The 26,529-nt window shown below is 45.1% G+C and overlaps 1 protein-coding gene across 11 annotated transcripts; it reads left to right on the top strand.

The window, feature by feature from the left end:
* Positions 1–6,060: 6,060 nt before the first annotated feature.
* On the top strand, positions 6,061–20,790 carry Cd33 (CD33 molecule). 11 transcript variants are annotated; one of them, NM_001432624.1, is made up of 8 exons: positions 6,061–6,143; positions 6,400–6,507; positions 15,887–15,947; positions 16,018–16,398; positions 16,656–16,934; positions 18,829–18,922; positions 19,196–19,263; positions 20,148–20,790. In NM_001432624.1, exons 3-8 carry the CDS (start codon positions 15,911–15,913, stop codon positions 20,183–20,185), a joined length of 897 nt encoding a protein of 298 aa, NP_001419553.1. In that variant the 5' UTR covers positions 6,061–6,143; positions 6,400–6,507; positions 15,887–15,910; the 3' UTR covers positions 20,186–20,790. The 11 variants fall into 11 exon arrangements, 6 of the variants coding, with proteins under 6 accessions (NP_001419553.1, XP_087448135.1, XP_087448133.1 ...); XM_087592009.1 differs by lacking the exons at positions 6,061–6,143; positions 6,400–6,507 and adding an exon at positions 15,706–15,749 and having other exon boundaries at positions 16,127–16,398; XR_015642108.1 differs by lacking the exons at positions 6,061–6,143; positions 6,400–6,507 and adding an exon at positions 18,482–18,703 and having other exon boundaries at positions 15,749–15,947; positions 16,127–16,398.
* The last annotated feature ends 5,739 nt before the right edge of the window (positions 20,791–26,529 follow it).

Below are 26,529 nucleotides of genomic sequence, written 5' to 3'. Positions count from 1 at the left end.
CACTGAATCCCCCTCATCCTCGACAATGACCCTCAGAATGAGCTCCCAGATGCACCCATCCCCTACTTCATTCACTGCCTGACCACCCCTGAAACCTCACCGTGGATGGAGATGGGTGGGCATCCCAGCCTCCGGGGACCTTGCATGCTCTATGTGCTGCTGGACTCTCCTTCCAATGTTCTCCATTCAGTCAGCCTTCCCAGCCTCCTGTACTGAAGATTGCATGTGGAGTCACCCCAACCTCTCCTTCCTGTCCCTTACCTGAGCACCTCACTTTCTAGCTGTATATTTCTCTGAGTGGGTATGCACTTTCTGCTTTTGCAGAGTACCTAGGTTTGGGTCCCAGCACCCATGCAATCTTTTGTAACAGTTCCTGGGCCCCTTTTTTCTGCACCTCTCAGAAGAACATATGTGGTGCATGGAAATATAGTCAGCCAAGATATAAATCTATTGATACAGAAGCAAATTCTTAAAACCAAAAATTAGTGTCCTAGGGTAGAATGCAATTTCCGTGGATATTCACCTCTTCCCTCTATTTTCATCCTAGTTATATTACTGACGAATAGAAGTTGGGCTTATTTGTAGTGAACAGTGTGACTCTGACACACATGTTCACTGAGATGCTGACTCTAAGTGTGTGACATGTGCCACCGCACACCCTCACTCACAAATGCCTTGACACTTGCGACACACACTCTTGTGCTCACTTAGAGATTTATTGGTTTCTGGTCTTGCTTGTTGTTCTTTGCTTTGTCATCAGAAAACTTAAGAATTTAATCTGAGCGATTTTGAAATATGCAGCTCAAGTGTGGTCTCTGCGCGGCAAGGATGATTTCTAGCACTTATGTCTGCTCCTAAACGGCCACCCACATACAGTTTCCTCAATGAGCTGTATATAGTCCTTTCGGTGAACTGAGGCTTCTTCTGGTTGCACACAAAGTGACACAGTGGGAGTTGCGCATAGATTATCACAACAGAGTAACCACCTTTCTATGCCTGTCTTGTGTAATTTCCTCTAAATGTGTCTGTTTTTTGCAAATGGTGGGATCTTCTGCTGTTTAAGTCTTCTCCTTCTCCTTCTTCCCTCCTCTTCTCCTTTTCTCTCCTCCTACTCTTCTCCTCCCCTTCTTATTCCTCCCCTTCTCTCCATCCATTTATCTTTTCCAATCCCCCATTAAGGGGCAGTAAGTCTGGTCCCTTTCTTAGCTTCAATGGCATGGTGCAGGTGTCTCTCTGAGGCACTGGCTCCATTCCCTTAGCTGTCAGTATTTTGAAGAACAGGTTTGCATCGAGGCCGATGCACTTTCAATCTTTTGCAAACTCTGCATATGGATTAGAACAATGGCTGTGTTAAATTATGCCCCCACAGTAGTGTTGAAAGATTTTCTTTTCCCCACACCTTTGAAACGCTCATCTTTAAAAAAAAACAAACGAAACATTAATTTGCTTTTGTTTTGTGTGTATGGATGGGTTCTTTGCCCGCGTCTAAGCAGTATTTACAGAAGTCAGAAGAAAGGGTCAGATCTCCTGGAACTGAATGCTTGTTTAGACCTCTTATATAGCTTCTGGAAATTGAACCCATATTCCTTTTAAGAGCAGCTAGTGTTCTTAACCTCTGAGCCATCTCTCCAGCTCATCTTTCTGGTAAAAGCTGTCACAACAGTGGGGAAGTGCCACAGCACAGCAATGCTGATTAAAGTCAGTAAGGTTGGTCCTTTTTTTTAAACCTACCTTTGTCCATATATAGCTACTTCCAAGTGCTGTAGATATAGATGCCGTTTAACAACGCTTTCTACTTTTGGCTAGATCATTCTTGTGTTCCCTTTGTACTGTATGTTTCCTTTCCCATTGTTTACCCACTAACCTTTCTTTCTTTTTTTTTTTTTTTTTTTTTTGGTTCTTTTTTTTCGGAGCTGGGGACCGAACCCAGGGCCTTGCGCTTCCTAGGTAAGCACTCTACCACTGAGCTAAATCCCCAGCCCCCCCACTAACCTTTCTTATTGCAAAGAATTTGGTGTAAATGTAGGCACTTGTTTTAAGATTTTATTTTGGGGTGTGTGTGTGTGTGTGTGTGTGTGTGTGTGTGTGTGTGAGAGAGAGAGAGAGAGAGAGAGAGAGAGAGAGAGAGAGAGAGAGAGAGAGAGAGAGAGAGAGAGAGAGACGTGAGTGCTGGTGCATGAGGACTGGAGGTACAAGTGGTTGTGAGCTGTCTGACATGGGCTCTGGGAACTGGACTTAACTGGACTTACTTGGGTTTTTTTGTTTGTTTTGTTTTGTTTTGTTTTTTTGTTTTTGTTTTTTGGTTTTTGCAAGAGTAGCAAGTGCTCTTAACCAGGGAGTCAACTCTCTGGCACCCAGGATTCGATGTGAATGTAGGACTTCAAATATGCTAGGGACATATGGGAAGTATCCTTCAACACCTCCAGGCCTTTGTAACTTTTATTTTGAGATACAATCTCACTGAGTTGGTCAGCTTGACCTTGAGGATACGCCACAGTCCAAGCTAGCTTGGAATGTGTGACTCCTCTGCTCCAATTGGTGACGTTGTGGGATTCTGAACCTACCAAGACTATATAAGTTTAGTTTTTAAATGCAATACTATTTATTTTTTTGTTCCTGTGTTTTTTTTATAATACACCCAAATGTATTATTTCATAGACAAGTGAGTGTCACATGAGCTGGTGATGTTTCATTAGCACTTTTTACAGCTTTGGGTCCTGCATTTAGGTTTTCATCTACTTAGAACCATTTTCGTATGTGCTGTTGGTTCACTGACAGCAGTTACTTTGAAGAGGGGGAGGGCTGGAAAGAGGAAGTTTAAGACATGGACGAGCCCGTACACAGGAACTGGGCAGTCTGGTTACAACATGGAGGAGAAGTGACTGCTGCTCCCCCACCTCCTGGTTCACCTCTCATAGTCTTTCATCTCTCTCCTTCTCTTCTGAGAGGGTGGAGCCCCCCTTCCCAATATCCCTCCCGCCCTGGTAATCAAGTCTTTTCGAGATTAGGCGCACCTTCTCCCACTGAGGCCAGACAAGGCAGCCCAGTTAGGGGAACAAGATCCACAGACAAGCAACAGGTTTAGGGACAGCACCCACTCCAGTTTTTGGGGAACTCACATGAAGACACAGTGAACATCTGCTACCTGCTGCTGCTGCTGCTGCTGCTGCTGCTGCTGTGTGTGTGTGTGTGTGTGTGTGTGTGTGTGTGTGTATGTGTGTGTGTATGTGTGTGTATGTGTGTGTATGTGTGTATGTGTATGCGTGTGTGTATGTGTGTGTGTTTGTGTGTGTGTATGTGTGTGTGTATGTGCGTGTGTGTGTGTGTATGTGTGTGTGTATGTGTGTGTGTGTGTGTGTGTGTGTGTGTGTGTCATGGGTAACGTCCAGCCCATACATGCTCTTTGGTTGGTGATTCAGTCTCTGAGAGACCCCAGAGGTTCAGGTTAGTTGACTCTGTTGGTCTTCCCGTGGAGCTTCTACCTTTTCCAGACTCCTCAATCTTTGCTGTCTCATTTCTCTGAGAACTCTTTGGCAAGTCTGCTCTTAAGAACCTCTGATGGTATTTGGCACAGTCACACACAGTGGTCCTCAGAAACAGACATCTCTATCTCCTGGTTCAGGAACGTGGGAATCTGAAGTCAGGTTCTATGGGTGCTTATCTGTGTGTCACATGGCTGTTCCTCTCTAGAGAATGGATGGGGCCCCCCTCTTTCCCACTCCCGCCTCTGCCTTTGTGGTCGTGAGGTCTCACATTGAATGTGCATCCGTTTCCCTCTACTTCTCCTTAAGACACTTGTGATCATGCTAACTGGACAGTGCAGGTTGCCACATTGCGCAAGGTTCTTAGTCACATCTGCTTCTGCTAAGACTTATTTCTATAAGGGAAAAGTAACACAGGTTCCAGGAAGCAGGGCTTGAGTTTTCATGGGTTCTGTGCAGCCAGCTGAGCATCTGCTCCTGAAGCATCCAGTATCTGTCTGCCCCATGGGCATCCCTGTATCCATTTGCCCCTTGAGCATTTCTCTCTATGTTCCCTAAGGGGCGTCCTGGTATCCATCTGCCCCTGGGGCATTCCTGCATACTCTAGACGGGGCCCCTTGACCATCTTTGCTCTACCCTTCGTCCTTTACACACAGTCAGCTCCTCACGTGACACACACTTGAGACCAGCAGTCTGCTGTTCAGAAAGGGACAGTAGAAAGGTGAAAAGTGACACATAGGAGAAAAATATCCAAAAATAGTTGTCACAGTATGTGAATGATTCTTAAACAGCACACAGACAGCCAGACATCATTCCAGTTTTAATTAAAAAGTAGCTATTAATATTGATTTAATAGTTCTACATCAAGGAAACAAGTGATCACATGTGAAAGTTAAATGAAAGAAAACATAAAATTCCAAATGCAGACATCTAAATGAACTATTGCTGTCCAGAGGCTGCTTGTGTTTGGCTCCTGAGTTTCAACAGTGGTATTCTTTATTTTTATTGGATATATTTCCTTATTTACATTTCAAATGTTATTCCCATTCTCAGTTTCCTGTACATAAGCCCCCTATTCCCCCCCATAAGTGTGATCCCCCTCATCCATCCCTCTTACCACCCCTCCCTGACCTTCCCCTGCACTGGGGGTTCAACCTTGGCAGTACCAAGGGCTTCCCCTTCCACTGGTGCCCAACAAGGCCATCCTCTTAACAGTGGCATTCTTTAACATATCTATTTCATGGGATGATGTAGAAGACATTATGACAACATAAATGTGTAGAGGCCGGAGAACAACTTGCAGGAGGACATTCTCTCCTCCCAGCATGTGAGGTCTGCCAATCAAACTTGTATCCCTGGGTTTAGGGGAGGCACCTTTACCTACTGAGCCATCTTGCTTCTTAACAATTCCTTACATGTTTTTAATATAGTATATCATATTATCTCATGATATTCACCCCTATTACCCGCCCACTGTTTTCTCCCTGATCCCTCTGAATCTCTTCTTCTCAAATGCCCTCTGCCTACCTTCTTGTTGTTGTTTTCTGAGCCTACAAACTTCTATCTAGTGGAGTTCAGCTGTACCTCCCACCCCACCCCACCCCCCGCCATGAAAGATCGCCATAGCTGGATAGAAGGGTAGAGTAGGTTTCTATCACCTGATAACACTGCATGTGTTCTGGGGGAAGGGCTAGATTATATAGAGTCTGGGGAGACCAGAGAAAGAACTCCATGTGCAGCTATGGGAAAGCCCTCGCTGGTGTTAGTTATATAAGGCAACTTGAAGAGCAACCCAACAGGGAAATGACTGTCTGTGTTTTAGCTAGCTTTCTCTAGCCCAGTGTCATAAGTATCAAAGATGGCCGCACAGGTATCTACAGAAGTTAGTGATGGCCATAGGGGTAAGAAACCACAGGCCCGTGGCCACACCAAGTAACTTCAAAAATGGAATGAATTGTCTGTGACTGACAGAGCTAGTTTTGTAGGTGAAGGAAACTTTCAGAAGTATCATTATTATTCCTGCTTCTACAGGGATGAGGAACCTGTGAGATCCAAGTGGAGGTGGACATTGTATGCTCCAATCTGGAGCTAGATCGGGGGAAGGGCCCAAGTGGAGCAGAGTTTGAGGATCATGAACACTGAGACCCGAGGAATAAAATCATAAGGAAAAGACAAGTTTGCAGGCACCACCCTGGGCCTCTCATCACTCAGAGTCAGGGAAATGAGGTGGAAGAAGGAAAGCTGGAAGGAGTAGCCACTTAGCAGAGCCACCTGTGAGGAGAGTGCAGAGCTGGGTCCTGTGCTCACAAGCGATGTGGGATCAAGGAAGGGGCTGGGTGTCTCATCCTGTGCACCTTAGTGCTCTGTGAATGCCCATGCTCAGAGAGTTCCCATTCCGTAGGCAATGGTTACAGACTGCTGTATGTAACGATCTCATGGGGTGGGGAGGGGATTATTTAACATCGAAGTCAAAGGCGTAGGATCAAGTGTGTACCCTTTCGTTTTTCTAACATTGTGATATCAAGAAAGACATTGTCCCCTTTATGTCTTGTTTGCCTCCTTTGTACAACGAATGTCAAGATTCCTATATCTCAGTGTTTCAACTCAAGTTAATCAAGGTTCACACGGAGGATACTGCAGGAGTCCTGGTGAGGGAAGAGGGTAGGTATATTGATTCTTCCTACTTGGAGAACTTGGTCAATGGGCTGAGTGTGATCTCCATATATACGGTACCACCCCTGCCTCAGACTCACTCCTTGCTTGAAACCCTACAGAAAACGCTTTCTCGTCCTGACTTGCATCCAGCACCCTCTCTCTTCACTCAGAGACTTCCCTTCTTGAAATCCCATTTTTGCCCTACATGCATTTCCTGATTGCTCTATTTCTGATTACTCTGATATATTCCTGATTGCTTTAGGTCGAAATGAGAGGAGTTTGTACAACGAAGAGCTGACCACAGTGAAAATACCTCCCAACTCTGCATCCCAAAACAAGAATTGAAAATCTTTTCAACTTTGCCATCTAGGTAAGGAATCAAAAGCTCATCTGTTGTTGTTGTTTTTTTTTTTTAACTAAGTTCCAGATGGTGAATGTGTCAGGTTTTTTTTGTTGTTGTTGTTCTTTTTTTCGGAGCTGGGGACCGAACCCAGGGCCTTGCGCTTCCTAGGTAAGCGCTCTACCACTGAGCTAAATCCCCAGCCCCGAATGTGTCAGGTTTTAAAACCTTCATGGCCTGCGCTGCAGCTATTGCTAAGGTAACTGACCGAGTGACTGAAGGGTGACAGACTGAACAGGTGACTGAGGATAGAGTGAACAGGTGACTGATAGGTGTCAGGAGCAGGTGACTGTTAAGAGACAAGATGAACAGGTGACTGAGGGGCAACAAAATAAAACAAGTCCCTGTCTGATGACCAGGCTAGTTTATGGTGAACGGCGATCTGGTTTTCTCGTAACTTGGTTCTCATGTAGCCTTACAGAGTGTCATAGCCCAGCACATCCTTTAGGAGACCTAAGTCCAGAGATTGGACATGTTCCATCATGGAAGGAGGATAGCATATGTGACATGGCAATACACCTTCCTGTAAGTCTAGACATAGGCATGGTGCACAGGGTGGCAGATGCTTTCTCTGTTGACCCAAACTTTCCCTTCCACTCTCCTCCCATCTTGAACACAACCTCATCTCATAGACATCCTGGACCCTCTGAGGACTGTGCCCTGCAGGGTTTAGGGCAGACTGTGTGGGCAACTTCCTTGTGGGACCACAGGCCATCCTTTGAATGATGCCAGGTGCCAGGTTACTCAGGCTGCAGTAACAGATGACCACACAAAAGTAGATTAAATCATGTTTGTTTTCTCAGTTGAGAGACTGAAAGTCCCAGATCAGTGTGCACAGGGCAGTTTCCTTCTGTGTCCTGTCCTGTGTCCTCACATGGTTCATTGGCTGTGTGACTCTTTTAATAAGGACACAGGTGTTTTATATTACAGCCATGTCAGTAACCTCATCTAACTGAATGAACACCTTTTCTTTTCTTTTTTTTTTTTTTTTGGTTCTTTTTTTCGGAGCTGGGGACCGAACCCAGGGCCTTGCGCTTCCTAGGCAAGCGCTCTACCACTGAGCTAAATCCCCAACCCCATGAACACCTTTTCTAATGTCTTGTTCCAGACACATTCACATTCTGACAGATCGGAGGCCGAGACTTCTGCACATGAACCTGAACAGGATGCAATGCATCCCATGATGCTCCAGGACTGCACACATCTGACTGTGCACAGAGTAGTCTTGCCCCTTCCCTTAGAAGGGCTATAGGCAGTAGGGAACCTGGCTCTTACCAGCAGTACCTGAACTTTCTTCTTATGAGGCCTTAGAGGAAAACGGAGACCCTCCTCTTTCTCCCCATATGCTACTGATAACCCTCAATCTGTCCCCCAGAACCTGACCCAGGTGGACCATACTCCCACCCTGGAGCTGTTGCTGGGGGCTCATCCACACCACACCTGGGTTTTCTCATTCAAATATGGGAGGTTCACTAGGAACAGCTAGTCAGGCCTCCTCCCCTATGCTCTCTGATACTTGGCAAAGCTATCCATGAGAGATCAGCAGCTTTCTCTTTTTCTCTGTACCAACGTGTTTTCCCTCCAGTGACTGACTGAACATTTGGGAATGATTTTTAAGAACTATTTGTGCTTAGAGCAGGTCAAGTCTCACCATAAGTGTGAGTGGCAGTCATGAATACTGTCAACTAAGCTTCTCTTCTCACAAGTACTCAGACTCTTGTTTTAAAATGATCATGCTCAGGGAGTCCATTGTCATAAAGAATGAACCCCCAAAGATGTGTAACTGTCATTGACAGAAATCGCTGTGGGTGTTGTGTGTGCCATGCCTTTGGCACATTTGTGACATGCTCCTCATGACAGTGTCACATGCAATACAGCCCTGAAATCGCTTTCTGTCATTTCTTTTTACTGCTAACCCCTCAGCCCTTAGCTCTTGGCAAAAGAGCAGCTCTTACATTGCCTTGCCTCCTGCACTGGCATTGACATCTGGTTCTTCCCGGACAGAGTATCTTTGGCAGGACAGCCAGGTATTGAGGTGGGCCCTTGAATCTGTGTTCTGAAATTCCAGGATGCATGGCGAAGTGGGACTAGAAGGTCAGCCTGGGTGTGACTCAAAAGATCTGTCAAAGATACCCTGTACAAAGAGGAATGTGAGTCCTGGGAGAGAGAGACTTGTGAACAAGAGCATCTAGGTGAATCGGGTCTTTCATCTGAGATTCTGAACAGAACTGAGGCCCTGTGATGGGGAGGGTGGGGATTCAATAGTTGAATTCCAGCTTATGCTGGTGCCCCATTCAGTACTATGTGTGCTACCTGCTGCTTTGGCTTTATTCAGGTGTGGCAACATCTACTAATCATGAGGGAGTGACAATGAAAAACATCGTGTGACTCAGTTCTTGAGAGGAACGTACATGCTCTAGGTCACATGAGGTCATGTAGGATGGCACCAGGGTTTGTCAGCAGTGTGTGGAAACAGAGTGGACTATAGCCTTGAGTGTTGAGTGTAGGAGGAATGGGTAGGTTGGGGTGGGAAAGCTCAGCAGATTAGAACAGCCACTATGAGTGATTGAAGAGGATGCTTTTCCTCAGTACTCAGAGATCTCAACCCATTGAGGAGCCCTCAGGATCATCCCTCTAGTCTGGTAAACCATAACTTCTATGGAACCACAAGGGCAATTCCCAGATTCTTCCCATTCCAACTGCTGTGTGTGAGTCTTCCACTATGATGAGTTATCATGTAGACCTTCATTTATTAACAGTTTGACAGCACCAGGGATACTGTCCCCTCTGTGTCTTAATTTTCTATTCAATATACTGGTTCTTTATCCTGTTCCCATCTAACACCCTCCTTCTCACGCTCATTCTCTTCTTCTTTCTCTTATTCCTTCCCCTCTCTTTCTCTCTCTCTAGTTTCTGTCCCTTCCCCCCATATATCTCTTGAGAGTCTGTTATATACCAGCATAACCAAGTAGGAAACCATGGCCCACAGATGGGACCAATCCTCCTGTAAGGAGGAGAGCATGGGTTGACAGGGTGATAGAACCACCCTATAGATACAGGCCTGGTATACAGGGATACAGATGTTTCCTCTGGCATCCCAGACTTTTCCTTCTCTCTATTCCCTAATCTTCTTCCTAGGACACAGTTGTATACTGTACCCTGTGTGCTCTGCCTATGACCAGGACAGGCTGTGTGAGCAGCTTTCTGGTGTTTTATATAGCATTTTCAAAATGACCTCACGTATCTGCTTGCTCAACCTGTAGTGACAAAGAACAGCACACTGAGCAGTTTAAACCACAGGTTTGTTTCCTCCATTCTGAGGCTGAAAGTCTCAGATCAGGGTGCTTTCAAGGCAGATTCCTCCTATGGCCTCTCTTGTCAACCTTAAGAGAGTGTCTCCTATGTTTGCACGTTTTGCCCTGTGTGTCTCTATGTCCAAAGCTCCTCTTCTAATGAGAATGCAATGGTACTGGGTTTGGGCTATGCTAATTACCTCACTACAACTCTCTAAATAGTTTGTTCCAGGCACAGTCACAGTCGGAGGGACTGGAAAGTTGGGACTTCAAAACATAAACTTTGACTTGATTAATCTCATGATGCTCTGTGAGTGTAGGCATCCGACTATGTGGAGAGTGGTTCCATTTCTTCCCTAGGTGGCACAAAAGAAATCAGGGAGACCAGTCCCTAATGTTCCTTGGAAGGAATTACTGCAGGCTGTGGGCAATGACAAATGGCTCGCTGGGGACATGAGTCTCAGAATGAACACTGAAGATAGACAAGGTAGCCCATATGAATTTTTTGCACAACCTGAACACACAACAACCATGAGACTGCAAATAGCATTGTTCCCCATTCTTTCATTGGATTCAAAGACTGAAGACTGGGATTGTCTTAGCTATGGATACTTTGGCTATGCTAAAACATCAGGAAAAGAAGCAACTTGGAGAAGAATTTGGCTGCTTCTACCATACAATTCTCAGGTCATTGTGACCTAGGGTGGTGGTGCTGGGGTGTATAAGAAGGCTGGTTGAAAAAATCCAGGAGGTGGGCCTGAGGAAGTAAAAACAGGAGAGCTTCCAGCCCCTCACCATGGTGCAGCACTCAGGAGAGCAGGTCCTACACCTCACTCTGGAAGCACAATAGAGCAGACTCTGGTGGTGTGAGTGCAGGTGAGCTCCTCCTCCCCCACCCCCATGCCTGCCCAAGGATGTGAGTGTGGTGATATGGTCTCACCCCCTAACCTGGGCAGCATGGGAGAGTTAACCCTCATGGCGTGAAAGTAGGTGAGCTTGCCCAACCCCTCTCCTTGCCTAGGCAACACAGTAGAGCTGGCCCTGGTGGTATGTGTTGGGGGAGAGCCAGCTCTGAGGATGCAATAATGGGTAAGCTTGCTCTGCTCCTTACTTGAGCAGAGCTGGCTCAAGTGGCATGGGGCAGTGTGGGAGAGCTGACCCTGCTGCTAAGGAGCACGGGAGAGCTGTCATGCTACCACCCAGGCCACATAGAGGGCTTAGAGTTGGCCCATACCAACATCTCTCCATCATCTATTAACTGCTGGAGTGTGTGAAAGGGCTTGTTGTCCAGGACCAAAGCTATAAGATCTCCATGACATAGGGCAACAACAGGATATCTGAGAGGCGTCCCAGTGAGAATCTGCTAATAGTATAGCAGAAGGCAGAGGCCTCCTTGAACAAGACCAATGATTCACTGAAATGTCCATTTTCAAGGAAAGCTGTTTGGGTAAAAGGGTGTGACACACTATGACATGCCAGGGCTTCATAGTGTGATGTTTGGTTTGTCTCTTTTAGGGGCAGGCTGCAAGGGCACAGGGTGGCTATGGAAAGATGGGGAGATGAATGGGATTAGGGTGCATGGTGTGAAATAAACAATGAATCAATAAAAAGGTTTTTGAAAGGTCTTTCATTCACTTGGACTTGAGTTTTGTGCCAAATGATAAATATGGCTCTATTTTCATTCCTTTACATGCAGACATCCAGTTAGACCAGCACCATTTGCTGGAGATGCTTTCTTTTTTTTTTTCTGTTGTATTGTTTTGGATTCTTTGCCAAAGTTCAAGTGTCCATAGTTGTGTGGGTTTATTTCTGGGTCTTTGATTCTATTCTATTGATCAACCTGTCTGCTTCTGTACTGATACCAGGCAGTTTTTATCACTATTACTCTGTAGTACAGCTTGAGATCAGGGATGATACCTCCAGAAATGTTTTATTGTTTAGGATTGTTTTGGCTATCCTGTTTTTTTTTTTCATATAAAGTTGAAAATTGCTCTTTCAAGGTCTGTAAAACATTGTGTTGGGATTTTGATGGGGATTGCATAAAATCTGTGGATTGCTTTTTGGAAAATGGCCAATCCTATCTATCCATGAGCATGGGAGATCTTTCCATCTTTTTTTGAGCATGGGAGATCTTTCCATCTTCTGATATCTTCTTTGGTTTCTTCCTTCAGGGACTTGAAGCTCTTATTTACAGGTCTTTCACTTGCTTGTTTAGCGTTATACCAAGATGCTACCTCCTATAGCCAGGCAGGACCCCCAGTGGAGGGATAAGGATACCAACTCACTCACAAAATTTTCAATCCAAAATTTGCTCTAAAAGAAATGCCGGGGCAAAAATGGAGCAGACTGAAGGAATGGCCAATCAATAACTGGCCTAACTTGTGACCCATCCTATGTGCAAACACCAATCCCTAGCACTATTAATGAATGATATTGTTATGCTTGCAGACAGGAGCCTAACATAACTGTCCTCTGAGAAACTCTACCCAGCAGCTGACAAACAGATATAGATACCCACATCCAAACATTGGGTGGAGGTCAGAGTCCCTTATGGAAGAATTGGGTGAAGGATTGAAGATCCTGAAGGGGATAGGAATCCCACAGGATGACCAACAGAGTCAACTAACCTGGACCCCTGGAAGTTCTCAGAGACTAAGCCACCATCCAATGAGCATACATGGGCTGGACTGAGGCCCTTGGTACATATGTAACAGACGTGCAGTCTCCATGTGAGTCCCCCAACAAACAGAGCAGAGGCCCTCCCCTAAAGCCTGACTGTGGTATTTGTTCCCTTACAAGGCTGCCTTGTCTGGCCTCAGTGGGAGATGATGAGCCTAATCCTGCAGAGAGCCTAATCCTGCAGAGACTTGGTGCCCCAGGATTGGTGGGTATGGAGGGTGGGCTCTCAGAGGAGATGGGGAGGGGAAGACGGAGGGACTCTGTGAGGGAGAGTCTGGGAGAGGGCAGCCTTTGGTATGCAAACATAACAAAAAAAAGTTCAAAAAATGAAAAAAAAAACAATTTAGGGGGTACAAGATAGTAAACTCATTTCTCCATGGCTTCTGCATCAGTTCCTGCATCCAGTTTCCCTCCTTGAGTTTCCTCCCTGACCTCCTGGAATGATGGACTACATGCTTAAAGATGAAATATAAAGGGGGCTGGAGAGATGACTCAGTGGTTAAGAGCACTGACTGCTCTTCCAGAGGTCCTGAGTTCAAATCCCAGCAACCACATGGTGGCTCACAGCCATCTGTAATGAGATCTGATGCCCTCTTCTGGTATGTCTGAAAACAACTACAAGTGTACTTATAGAATAAATAAATCTTAAAAAAAAAAAAAAGAAAGAAAAGAAATATAAGCCTTCCTCTTAAGGTTGCTTTTGATCATGGTGGTGTTTTGTTTTTTTTTAAATCACCACAGCCATAGAAACCCTAAGACAAAAATTGGTACCATATTTTTCTTTCTGCTGCCTGCTGATCCAGATGCAGAACTTGTGACTCCTTCTCCAGGATCGTGACTACCTGGGGGCTGCCATGTTTTACACCGTGATGACAATAGACTAAACCTCTGAACTGTAAACCAGCCAACATTAAATTTTTTTTTCTTTATAAGACTTGCTGTGGTCATGGTGTCTCTTCCCGGCAGTAGAAATCCTAAGACAGAAATTGGTACCAGGGACTGGATTATTGCTGAGATGGACTTTTGTTTAGAAACACATGGGACATTTTGGGACTTTGGCCTAGAAGAGTGACTGGCCATTTTAGGCTTCATGGACTTTACTAATAGCAGCATGGAAGGCAGTGGCGCTGAGGGTGAACTGGGGAGGCCTACATTTGCCAAGGAACGTGTCTACTTTTTGCCCTTGTCTGAAGAGTTTTGGGTTAATCGCCTTGGCAGAAGAGATTTCCAAATAGTCTAGTGTTGACTGTGCCCTGCGGTTATTAGCAGCCAGTCTTATGCAGATCTATAATAAAAAGGAGCAAACTGAGCAAAGACAAATACAAAATATATAGGTTGATGGAAAGGGTTGATACCAGGGAGTGTAAACAGATTAAAGAAAAGCCTGATACTAAGTGGAATAAAGGGAGTGATGGCTTCAGAGCAAGACCCCCCACCCCCAGCCAAGATTCCAACTCATGAAGAAGAATTTTTAAAAAGTGAAAAGGATTCTAAAAAAAAAAAAAAAAAAAAAAAAAAAAAAAAGCTTAGGACTGGTTATGATGTTGCACACCTTTAATCCAAGGACTCAGAAGGCAGAAGTTGGTCGATCTCCGAGTTCAAGGCCAGCCAAGCTTAGGCATTTAAGGAAACCATTGAAAACATAAATCTAGTGAAAAATGTATTTCAACAAGGGCTCTATGTTCCAGCCCTAGCAAGCAGCAGCCACATTCTTCCCCCAAAATATCACAAGAAAGGTCTCTAGGTCAGTTAATAATGTTTTCCTTCTCTCTGAAACCTCTTGAGCAAGGCTGTCACAATCCACACTGCTCTCAACACCATTGTCATCCCTGCATCCAGTATGGCCCATTAAACCCTTCTTAAAGTGTTCAACTGCTTTTCTAGTCTGAAATCCCCAGGTCCACATTCCACCAACAATCAGTATGGTCAGACCTGTCACGCCAACATCTGACTCTTAGTACCAACTCTCATCCTAGCTAGTGTTCTACTGCTGCCAAGAGATGCCAGGAGCATGGAAATTCTTATAAAAGAAAGCATTTAATTGGTGAACACTTACCATTTCAGAGGTTTAGTCCATCTTTATCATAGTGGGAAGCATATCAGTGTGCAAGTAGACACAGCACTAGAGAAGTATCTGAGAGCTCTATATCCAGATCCACAGGCAGCAGGAAGAGAGAGTGACCCTAGGCATGGCTTGAGCTTTAGAAACCTCAAAGCCCACCCCCAGTGACACACTTCCTCCAACAAGGCCATACCTCCTAATCCCTCTTAATTATTGCCACTTCTGATGGCCAAGAATTCAAACATATGAGACTACATGAGGAGGAGCATTCTTATTCAAACAACCACACTTAACGATATTTTATCACAGAAACAGAAACCCTAAGGCAGGAACTATAATCTATCTGCTTAACCATGAGCCACAGAAGGGACAGAGACAAGGAATCTGCCTCTGAAGCCCTAGAGATTCTCTCCAGTGTCTTCTGGATGTTTTCCCACTTGCTGGTCTATATAACCTCTGTGTGGTCCACACCAGGGACGATTGAAGAAAGGAAGTAAGTGCATTAGGAAGGTCAACCTGGGGGTCACGTTTTTAAAGCCGTTGGAGTTTGGTTCTCCCATTCTACCCACTTGTTCTTGAAAACCCACTAGCTAGATACACGGGGCAGTCAAGGCTCCCACCAGTTCCTCCATCACTCCCTGGGGCAGCTGGAGTCTTTCCTCGCTCCATATAGAACTTCCCAGCCTTTCAGTTTTCCAGCAAAGAGGAACTTCCCATGATGTGCTTCTGCCACACACTTATTCATTTATTCACTCATTCATTTATTCATTTCTGCATATTTCACCCTAGGGAAAATTCTTCCCCTCTTATTTCTTTGCAGAGTCAGGAGTCAAGATTCCAGCTGGTGTCCACGTCAGTGACAGTTGAGGAGGGCCTATGTGCCCTGAAGTGTCTTGTTCCTTGTCCCTTATTCCTCAAGGCTCCTCTGTTAACTCCTTGAACCCTGCTTCTGCCAGACTGACTTTTGAGAGCATTCAGAAGCTGTGTTTTTTTTTTTCAGACAGCATCTAATGTTCTGAGGGTGACAGTGGAATGAGAGTAAGCCACGGAGAGGAGACAGGAGCAGGGGGTAGGCTCTTCTCAACGAGTGTGGCCCAACATGTAAAAAGTGGAAGTGCTTAATCTTCAAGTTCTGTGGCAGTTCTGATAACATATGGGTTGGAAGTTCCTTCTCTGTGGTCAGTTGCTCTCTGCCTGATTTCATTACTGGGGTTCCAGTGAGATTTCTCCTCAGTCCTGTGACACCAAAATCTGCAACTCTTACCCATGACAGGAAGCTTCAACCACCCAACTCTCCTTCCCGTTTTACTTGTAGGAAGCCAGGGCCATTCACTGTGCTATGCTGTGGATAGTGCTACTGCTCTTGCTGTGTACAGGTGAGTGGTGGGGCCAGGGGCTGGGATGGGCTGGTAGGACAGGACCAAGATACCTCTCATTTCTTTGCAGACTCCCTGGTTCAGGATTTAGAATTCCAGCTGGTGGCGCCCAAGTCGGTGACAGTAGAGGAGGCCTTGTGTGTTCATGTGCCCTGCAGTGTTTCTTACCCCTCCATTAGGCCCACTTTTGGACCTGTCACTGGCTACTGGCTCCTGAAAGGGACGAGTCTCCATGAAGATTCTCCAGTGGCCACAAATGACCCCAGACAACTAGTGCAGAAGGCAACACAGGGCCGATTCCAACTCCTTGGAGACCCACAGAAACATGACTGTTCCCTGCTCATCAGAGATGCACAGAAAAATGACACAGGAGTGTACTTCTTCAGAGTGGTTAGAGAACCTTTTGTGAGATATTCTTACAGAGCAAACCAGCTGTTGCTGCATGTGACCCGTAAGCAATGAAGTCGCCTGATAGTTATCTTAAGAGGCCACAAAGTACAGTGTGTGTGTGTGTGTGTGTGTGTGTGTGTGTGTGTGTGTGTGTGTGTGTGTGAAGAGACTTGTACCTCATCTTTGGTAGTTCCTATGAAACGGATGCTGGGCTATGTGAGGGAAGATGGTTGTCCTGAGGCAGAGTTTGCTGTTCAGGGAGTTTTTGAGTGTCTCTATCATGGCTTATATCTTCCTCTCCCTCCTTCCCTCTCTTAGCTCTATCACGGACTCCTGACATCATAATCCCGGAAACCCTGAGAGCTGGCCATCCTAGCAATCTGAGCTGCTCTGTGCCTTGGGCCTGTGAGCAGGGGACACCCCCTACCTTCTCCTGGATGTCAGATGCCCTCACCTCCTTGAGTTCCAGAACCACAAACTCCTCAGTGCTGACACTCACACCTCGGCCCCAGGACCATGGTACCAAACTCACCTGTCTGGTGACCTTCTCTGGAGCAGGCGTCACTGTGGAAAGAACCATCCGCCTCAATGTTACCTGTGAGTGTCAGATCAGGAAACAAGACTCCAAGTATAAAGCAGGGGTTCACAATAACTGTGTCTTGGTGGCCTGGCTATTGGTGGGTCCTGGAAACACAGAGGCCCTATTTTTCTGACTATAATGTCTTGACTAGTTATGGGAAGTCCTGTCTTGTCTCACCCTCAGCTCAGCTTAACATGGAAACTTTTTTCTAAAATATTCTGTACAGAATCCCTTGTTCCATGTCCCATCAAAGCTGTCACAGGTAGGAGAGCTATTGTGGCCTAGGAAGGCAGGGACTTTTCAGCTCAGCACACAGAACACCCCTCCTTACACTCAAGACACTCTTTACTATAGAACCAGCGATGGCCTCCCCATCCACAGACTATACAGATACATTAACACCTGAGCCCACAAACTCCCCAATCCTTTGGACCTCTGGACTTGGCTACTGCTCAAATACAGCTACTGAGAAGCAGGTCTTAAGTTAGTGTGGGGGAAGGTGCCTTCCTCATGGAGAGGGATGAAGTGGTCTGTCTTCAGCCTAAGCCACACTCCAGCCTCTGAGAAATGCTGTGGAGTTCAGTTGTCAGGGGGACTTTGGAACTGCCTTGTTGTTTTTACATCTATAATTTTACTTTACATAAATCCATCCAGTATTAACACCATCAGTATGTAATCTGTACAGTATTAACTCCATCAGTATGTAATCTGTACAGTATTAATTCCATCAGTATGCAATCTGTACAGTATTAACTCCATCAGTATGTAATCTGTACAGTATTAGCTTCATCAGTATGTAATCTGTACAGTATTAACTCCATCAGTATGTAATCTGTACAGTATTAACTCCATCAGTATGTAATCTGTACAGTATTAACTCCATCAATATGTAATCTGTACAGTATTAACTCCATCAGTATGTAATCTGTACAGTATTAGCTTCATCAGTATGTAATCTATACAGTATTAATTCCATCAGTATGTATCTTTACAATATTAACTCCATCGCTAACAGCTGCCATATAATGAAGAGCACACTCTGGGACTCCAGAGCCTTTGCATGTCCCCAGACAGAAACTCTGATCTACAACAGTCACTCCCTGTACTCCTCCAGCAAACACTGACTTGCTGCGGTCTTTGCACAAACCCTGACATGCCTCATCTGCACTTTTTACAAACATGGAGGCCCCAGAAGTGTATCCTTTTGCATCTGACTTGTTGTTCCTCAGCATCCTGTATTCAGGTGTTGACACACAACAACAGTATTGCATTCCTCGATGACCCAAACTGAACTCAGTGTTGCCCTGACCACACTTGCTCATCAGTCCGTCAGAAGACAGGGTCTGGAGTCATCTCTGCTCTGCATTAGTGGGCCCCAGCTTTGGAGAATGTGTGTTTGTGTTTGAGAGTATGTCCCCCTTCTCCTGGGCACACAGCAGGAGGGAGATGACGACTACGAGGGAGATGGTAATTCTGCTTTTCATTTTGAGTGTGTGAAGTTTCCACAGTGATCAGAGCTCCGCCCACTCCGCATTCCCACCAGTGGGGTCACTTCCCTTCTTAGGAAAACTCGCAGCCTGTCTCTGTGCACAGAAGTGTCCCGCTGCAGTTTTCATTTACCTGACAACGGACGGTGTTCTCCTGTTCTCGCTGCTCATTTGCTTGTCTTCTGACAATCTGGTGGTCTTGTTGCTGTTTATGATTGCTTTGTTGGGGTGTCTTGTGATGATGTCTGCTGGAGAGCTGACTAGTCACACCTATGTCATCAAGGACGTTTTCTTATTCAGTGAGTTTTGTTTCTAACTCTTGTTACTGTCAGTTGAGACACTGAATATTCAAGTCCAACTGAGAGAGGGAAGACCGGGGCTGTGGTTTCCAGGTGAGCCCAGCCCAGTGCGTATGTTTCTGCAGGGAAATCAGACCAGATGAGACAGGTGGTCCTGGTGGCTGTCGGGGAGGCAGCAGTCAAGCTCCTGATTCTTGGGCTCTGTCTCACACTTCTCAGGTGAGTACTGCCCCTGGGATAGAAAGGGGGATAACAGGAAGGGGGGGACGTGAAGGGATCTGCACAGAGCAAATGAAACAGGGCTGTGTGGGTAGGGACTGTACAATGGTTAGATGTCTGTGCTCAGCTCTGGTGCACGTGGTGACTGACTCATTTGGACAATGAGGTGGTGGTGACTGGCCATGGCTGTCTCGTCTCTGGCCAGAGCACAGTGGAGGGAACTGTTTTACATAGCCCCTCAAGTGCCCACACTTCCGTCCTTGGTTTCCTCAGTGTGGTGATCTGCAGGAGGAAGGCAACAAAACTGTCGGTGCACATGAACTGTGAAAATCCCTACCAAGGTTAGTCACACAGGCCCATGCACTCCATGTCTCTTTCGTGTCCTCCATATAATAGCTGTAGTGGGACTTGGCTCAGCCACCCAGAGCTACCCCGAGCTCACCTTCCCACGGGTACCATCTCTGTGTAGAGTCCCATGTGCATTTATTTTAGTCTTTCCATTCCTCACACCATGAAACACCATCTAGCCTCTTTTCCCCAAGGCTTCGATCCACTTTTACCCCTTTCTCCACACTGGCCCTTGTTCTCCTTCTTCCCTCCCCGCTTTCTATGGAGTGTGCTTTATTTCGCTCTCCTGGTAAACACCATCAGAGTAAGAAATGATGCCGCAAGTTGCAGGCAGAAAGCGATCCCATTTTATAATCACTGCCCATCTCCAACAGCATCTGATGCTGTGGCTCCAGGATGTTTCATGCACCCGTCTGCGAGAGGTACCTCATGCCCCGTGCTAACGGCACTAACATGGTACCTCCACCACAGGGAGACTCACAGGTAGAAAGTGGGCTTTGGGGAAACTGCTGTTTTTTAGTCTCTCTCTCTGATTCACCTACATGGCAGCCACATTAGCGGTCACATTTTTGTTTTCCTAATCTGCCGTCATCTCTTTACCATTGAGCCAGTGTCTCATCTCTATGGGGCTGCCATCCTGTGGACCCAGTGTTCAGTGCACATGGGGATTCAGGGATCTAGAGTGGAGTAGAGAGCACAAGGCGGGTGAGCTTCTGAAGGACCTCACGCTTACCAGTGAATGACGAAGTGGTGGCTTCAGAGCCACTTGTGGAACAAACACCTTATTATAATGAATACTCTGCACAGACCCTCTCTACCTCCCTGAACTTCCTCCCGTGTGCTGCCAAGAAGACCCTTTTCTTTCCTCTCCACACAGGCTCACCCGCAGGACTCCAAGGTGCACAGCCATGCTGAGAATTCAAGACCCTTGAGGAAGGACTTACCTTAGGAACAGAGCAGTATCTGAACTTAGATTCCCCTGAATTTCATGGGGGCGAAGTCTCAGGAGTACCCAGAGATCTAAGTTCACCAAGCTTTGCTCTTGTGTAAAGCACCTGTGTCCTCTATGGCTCCCTGCAGATAATTCCTGGATCCCGCTGATTCCAACAGACAATGGATTACGCTGCTGTGTGAGTCTCACACTCTGTTGACCATGTCTGACTTTACAATAAGAGACCTGGGACTGAGTCTGTGTTTCTTAATTCACATCATCAGAGGTCGTTCCCTCTATTTTTGGTTTTTGTACTCAGTATAATGGGCTCCTGCCTTCTCCTCCTGCCTCACCTCTCTTTCTCCTTCCCTCTCTCCACATCTCTCATATGGAGGAATATACACAAGTGTGGGACAATGCTCTTGCGCATGAGTACCATGAAGACCAGAGGTCAAAGTTCAGTGTCTTCTTCTATTGTTTGCTACATTGTCGTCGTTGTCGTCGTCATCATCATCATCATCATCATCATCATCATCCTGACATAGGATGTGGTGGTTTGAATAAAAATGGCCCCCATTGGGCACAATTAGGAGGTGTGGCCTTGTTGAAATAGGTGTGGCCTAGTTGGAGGAAGTGTGCCACTGGGGATAGGCTTTGGGGTTTTAAATCCTCAAGCCAGGCCCAGTGTCACTCTATTTCCCAATGCCTGCCAATCCAGATATAGAACTCTCAGCTCCCTACCTCTCTGGCACCGTGTCTGTCTGCATGACGCCATGCTTCCCACCATGACAATAATGGACTAAGCCTCTGAACCTATAAGCCATCTCCAGTTAAATGTTTTCCTTCATGAGAGTTGCTGCTGTAACCGTGTATCTACACAGCAATAGAACCCCAAATGAAGCATTGGCTCTCTCCCTGAACCTGGAGTTTGCTGTTTAGGTGAGACTGGCTGGCCAGTGAGGCCCTGGGGCTACCTCTTTCTGACTTCCAAAGTTTTGATGAACATTACATACCTGTCACATGTCACTTTATGTGAGTGCTGGGAGTCCAAACTCGGGTCCTCAGTTTACCCACCAAGTCACCTCTACTGCCTCCTAGATAGTGGTTTTCTAGAGACTCAGTCGCCTTTCTATGTGCCAGTGGTAGATGCAGTGAAAAAGGAATCAGGGAGGCGATGCCATTCTCAGCAGCCTAAAAAGTACTTGGAGTAAACTTAACTAAAGAAGTGAGAGATGTGTATATGAAAACTCTAAAACACTAAAGAAATATAGGAAGACAACAGAAGGCCGAAAGGCCTCCCATGTTCACGTTTCATAATAAATAGTCTCTGAGGATGGACATCCCACCAAAAGCAGTCTACAGACTCGGGGCTGACCCATCAACAAGGAAACTCCATTCTTCACTCACAAAACAATGCTTTTTAAATCCAAAAATTCATACTGACACACACAATACCCTACATAGTCAATGAAACTCTGATGAATAAGAGCCCTGCGGGAGGTGGGATGGCACTGTTTTTTCAAAGTCCAGACAGAAACCATACAACCACGGCTAACAATCGTTTAATTTAAATTTTTACTTTATGTGTATTTTTTGCCTGCATGTATGTTTGTGCACATGAGATCAGCCTGCTTGCATAGGCTGCAAGATGACTTCATATCTGCTGAATTGGAGTTGTAGATGATGATAAACCATCATGCAGGTGCTGAGACTTGAGCCTAGTTCTCTGCAATAACAGTCAGTACTTTTTTTTTAAGATTTATTTATTTATTATATATAAGTACACTACAGCTGTCTTAAGACACACCAGAAGAGGGCATCAAATCTCATTACAGATGATTGTGAGCCACCATGTGGTTGCTGGGATTTGAACTCAGGACCTCTGGAAGAGCAGTCGGTGCTGTTTACCACTGAGTCATCTCTCCAGCCCCACAGCCAGTACTTTTAACTGCTGGGTCATCTCTCCAGCCCCCAGCCATCAATCTTTAACAGGGAAGTAAAAAGTATACACTGGAGAAAAGTAAGCCTCTTCAACAAAGCACATTTCTATGCACAGAAGAGTGAAACTAGACCTCTCACCTGCACACAAAAATCAACTCAGATCCACTTTGATCAAGTATAACCTCCTCTGACAAGCTGCTTCAATTCTAGCTTCTTCACTACCATACAGGTTAGACTGGGGAAGGGTTCATCAATCTCAATGCTTGTCATCTTTGGTCATATTATGCTGGGTGATGATGATGATGATGATGATGATGATGATGATGATGATGATGATGATGTGTGTGTGTGTGTGTGTGTGCTGTGCACGAGTGTTTATGTATGTGTCTCTCTCTCTGTGCCTATGTGGTGTGTGTGTGTGTGTGTGTGTGTGTGTGTATCCATGTATGTATATGTGTGGTGTGTATTTGTTTATGTGTGGCCAAGCCTGATTAGTCAATCAACAGGGTCTTGAGGAGGGAGTGAGGATTAAATAAAGAAAAGACAATTAGACAACACTATTGTGTGACTCCAGCAAATTCTGAAGCCGTTTCCCTTTGCCCAAGCTGCTTTTATACCATTCTAAGTACGTGCAAAGAATAAGGTCAGTTCTAGCTCAAGGAACAAACAAGGCTTAAACAAAAGTCCCATGGTCACTGCATTCAGGGACTTATCAAGATGATCAAGATGCTAGGAACACATTCCCCAGCTGTATTTTTCTTGAGCCTACTTCCTTATCCTAGCCCAATGTAAATATTTTTGCCAAATTCCTAGAAGCAGCACCAATTGCTCTCCACGAATTTGCATGTGTCTCTGCGTATGTTTGTATGAGGTGTGTGTATCTGTGTGTGTCTCTGTGAATGTGTGCTTGTATGTGCATATGTGAGTATGTGCTGTGTATTATGGTGTGTATGTCTCCATGTGTGTCTGTTGAGGTGTGTGTGTGAGGTGTGTGTCTGTGTGTGTCTCTGTGAATGTGTGCTTGTATGTATATATGTGTGTGGAGTGTGTATTGTGGTGTGTGTGTGTGTGTGTGTGTGTGTGTGTGTGTGTGTGTGTCCCCTGTGTACTATGGGATGTTAAACAAAGACCTGACTTCTACCCATGAATGCCAATGATTTCCCTCACCTAAGTTTTTGGGTTGAGTTTGTTTTGTTTTAGGTTTGTTTGTTTGCAAAGTCTTGCTGGGTGCTTCTGCCTGGCCTTAGGGAAAGAAGCTGAAGAGGGTACAGATGTTGGATGGATGCAGGTCAAAAGATTGATGAATTCTGGCCTTGTGACTTTCTAACTATGCTGGATGTTGGAGCTGACAGCTTCTGGAGACATTCTTCATCATTCTCTTGCTCATTCTTTGACTGATAACTGCTGGCTTCTTTTTTCTATAACTTTCCATGCTTCAGTCTACTGCTTAACTCTATCTTACTGTGCCTTAAAAAAAAACAACAAACAAACAAACAAAAGCCTTAACTCTTCTATACTGTTCTATGCTCCATTGAGGGCTGGGGACAACTCTTAATGCTCTGTGCTAAAAGTTTAACTCTTTATCACTATTCTATGCTTCATTTAGTGCTGAGTAAACTTAACTCTTTACCACTCTATTATCTACTTTGTAATTCTCTGTGCTTGATTTAGTGCTAGAAAACTTAACTCTCACTTTATAATTCTCTGTCTTAACTCTACGTTATTCTGATGCCAAAACTGAAGGTCTCTGGTGAATTAGCCAATTACTGTTAAACAGCAGGGGACTGAGTAAAGGATTAATTGCCAGGGCTCCTTACCCTCTTGTCCAGAAGCCTCACCTTTCAGTGGCCAGGTAAGAGGGAGATTTGGAGTAATAAAACTTTTATTGAACCGGGAGAATAGAGTCACACTAGCAACAGGAAAAACTTTTACCCAAGCAAATATGCACAAATGCACATACATTCATGAACACAAATTCATACAACATATTCATTATCTCATACTTATTTGTTGGTCCCAGCAATCTGTCTCATCAACTTACACACACACACACACACACACACACACACACACACACACACACACACCACTCATGTACACATATACTTACATAAGGATATAAACAATATATATACATATGCACATGCACATGCACATATGCATATACATACACATACATATACATGGATGGAGAGAGTAGAAGTCTCCATGAGCAGGTTTTATTGGGTTAGTGCAAAAAGAACTCATTCATTCTAGAAGAAAAATAAGCTCCAACCTTTACTGCTCAGAGAAGGGGAAAAAACTTCTACCTCTTCATTGATGAATAAGTTAAATAAAGTGTCTCATTGTAAGAAAAGCCTACTGGCTGATCTGTGCTCTCCCTGCAGCTCCTTCTCCTCTTAGTCTCATCTCTTTTCTCCTCAGCCCCTGCTGTACTCTGCTATGTTCTGCTGCTTCTATAGTGCTTCTACTCTGCTTCTCTTCTATTTTCTCCCTATGTCTACTTAATTCTGCTCTCTCCTTCTTGTCCCCTTGTCCACTCAGTTCCTCATCCCTGTAATGCTTCTGTTTTGCTTCTACTCCCTCTCTCTTCGTTCTTCTGCCTTCTACCGTCTGCCTTGGTTTCTAATTCTCTTTCTGTATTCTGTGTTCTGATTACTTAAGGTCATCGGCCCTAGTCCTGTACTTTCCCAGGACACATGTCCACATGGCATTCCAGTCATCAACATTTCACCACAAAATTAAACGTCAATTTAAATCATTTAGACCCACTTGGATCCTGTGGATAATCCTGTGAATCGATTCATCTGTTTGTAGCTGAGATTTAGCACCCTCAGCTTTTCCTCTCCTGCCATTTTAACAGCCCATAGCTCACCGAGTCTGGCTCCTCCGAAGTCCTGCTGCAACAAAACCAACTCACCTGGTGCCCAAGCTCGATGACATTGAGGAGTTTGAGCGCACTCAAAAGAAACAGAAAGAAGATGTAGGAACCACTGGTGGAGAAGAATCTGCTGGGCACAGCAGTGACTCCTAAAGCTTGGAAAAATGATTAATGATCGAATTGGTTATAAAGCCCAACTCAAGACCAACGACTGCACATCTCATTTATGAAACTTTGAATTTTAGAGATGGATTCTCTTGCATGCCTGCCCCCTGGGACAGAATACAATGATGACAGAAGTACAAACCAGATTTAGAGAATTAAGTGTGTGCAACTAAGCAGAATGGTTTCTGTCTCCCGCAGGGAGAGATAACTTCTGCATGAAATTATTGTTGTCCAACCTTTCTGGTAGGCTGGAAGTCAAATTCTGGCTTCTTCCTGGAGAATTGCAGTGCAGAAAGCTTATCCGATTTTTGTTTTTAAAAGTAAATATATTTTTGGAAAATACGTGAGACATCCTTAAAGGTAGTAGTAGCCCTGCTAATCTCCAGCTCTGACAGGTAACCGCTACAAGTGATATCATTCTCCTTGTCTATCAAAAGGACTCAGACCCAGAACACTTGCAGTTGATCCCCTGGACTCTGACTTAACTTGTTTACTCACTATCTATGACTGCTGACCATCCTGCAAGCAATAGAGATCCCGAATGAGTGTGTTCAGGCTGAAATCCAGCGTTTGGAAGGCTGAAGTAGAAATCTCAAGAGATGGAGGCTAGTCTGGGCTACAGAGCGAAACCCTGTCTCAAATGTCAAAAAAAAATCAAACGAAACCAAGACAAATATCCCTGCTCTCATGGAGACTGGATTCTAATGATCAAATTATCAGAATCAAATCCATTTACAGGAAGGTTTCACGCAAGGAGGGAAAGCAGTGAGAGACACTCTAGTCTTCACTTGGGACTGGGTTAAGAATGTTTGCACAGGACCCATCCGAGAGCTGCTCTGGATACTTTTGCACCATACTTGTTTTTAACCATAAAATTCAGAGATGGAACCACCAGCTGAGGAAGCCAGAACATCTGGAATCAAGCTTCAAAGAAACTCCTTAGCTGGGATTTACTCAGGCTTCGGAATAGTGAATGGTGTGAATGAGAAGGCAGAGACAGAGGGTGATGTGCAGTCCCTTCTTCCTGCTCCAAGCTTTTCCAATAAAACTTTTATTCCAGTTTTATTGGAGTCCTGCTATCTTCCTGTCTTAGAAAAACAATAAAACTCCCAAGACGCAGAAAAAAAGGAAAAGGAAGGCACATCATTTCCAATTGATGGGACACAATGAAATCAGTGTCAAGAGGAATGTTCATAGCACTAAGTGTCTCCATAAAGAAATTAGAAAGTTCTCATACCAAGAATTTAAAGGAACACCTGAAAGCTCTAGAAAAAAGAAGCAAGCACATTGAAGAGGAGGAGAAGGCAGAAAATAGTCAAAACCAGGGCTGAAATCAATTAT

Source organism: Rattus norvegicus, chromosome 1 (genome assembly GCF_021556685.1).
Source record: "Rattus norvegicus strain SHRSP/BbbUtx chromosome 1, alternate assembly SHRSP_T2T, whole genome shotgun sequence".
Taxonomy (NCBI): Eukaryota; Metazoa; Chordata; class Mammalia; order Rodentia; family Muridae; genus Rattus; species Rattus norvegicus.
This window is presented reverse-complemented; position numbering and strand designations above follow the sequence as displayed.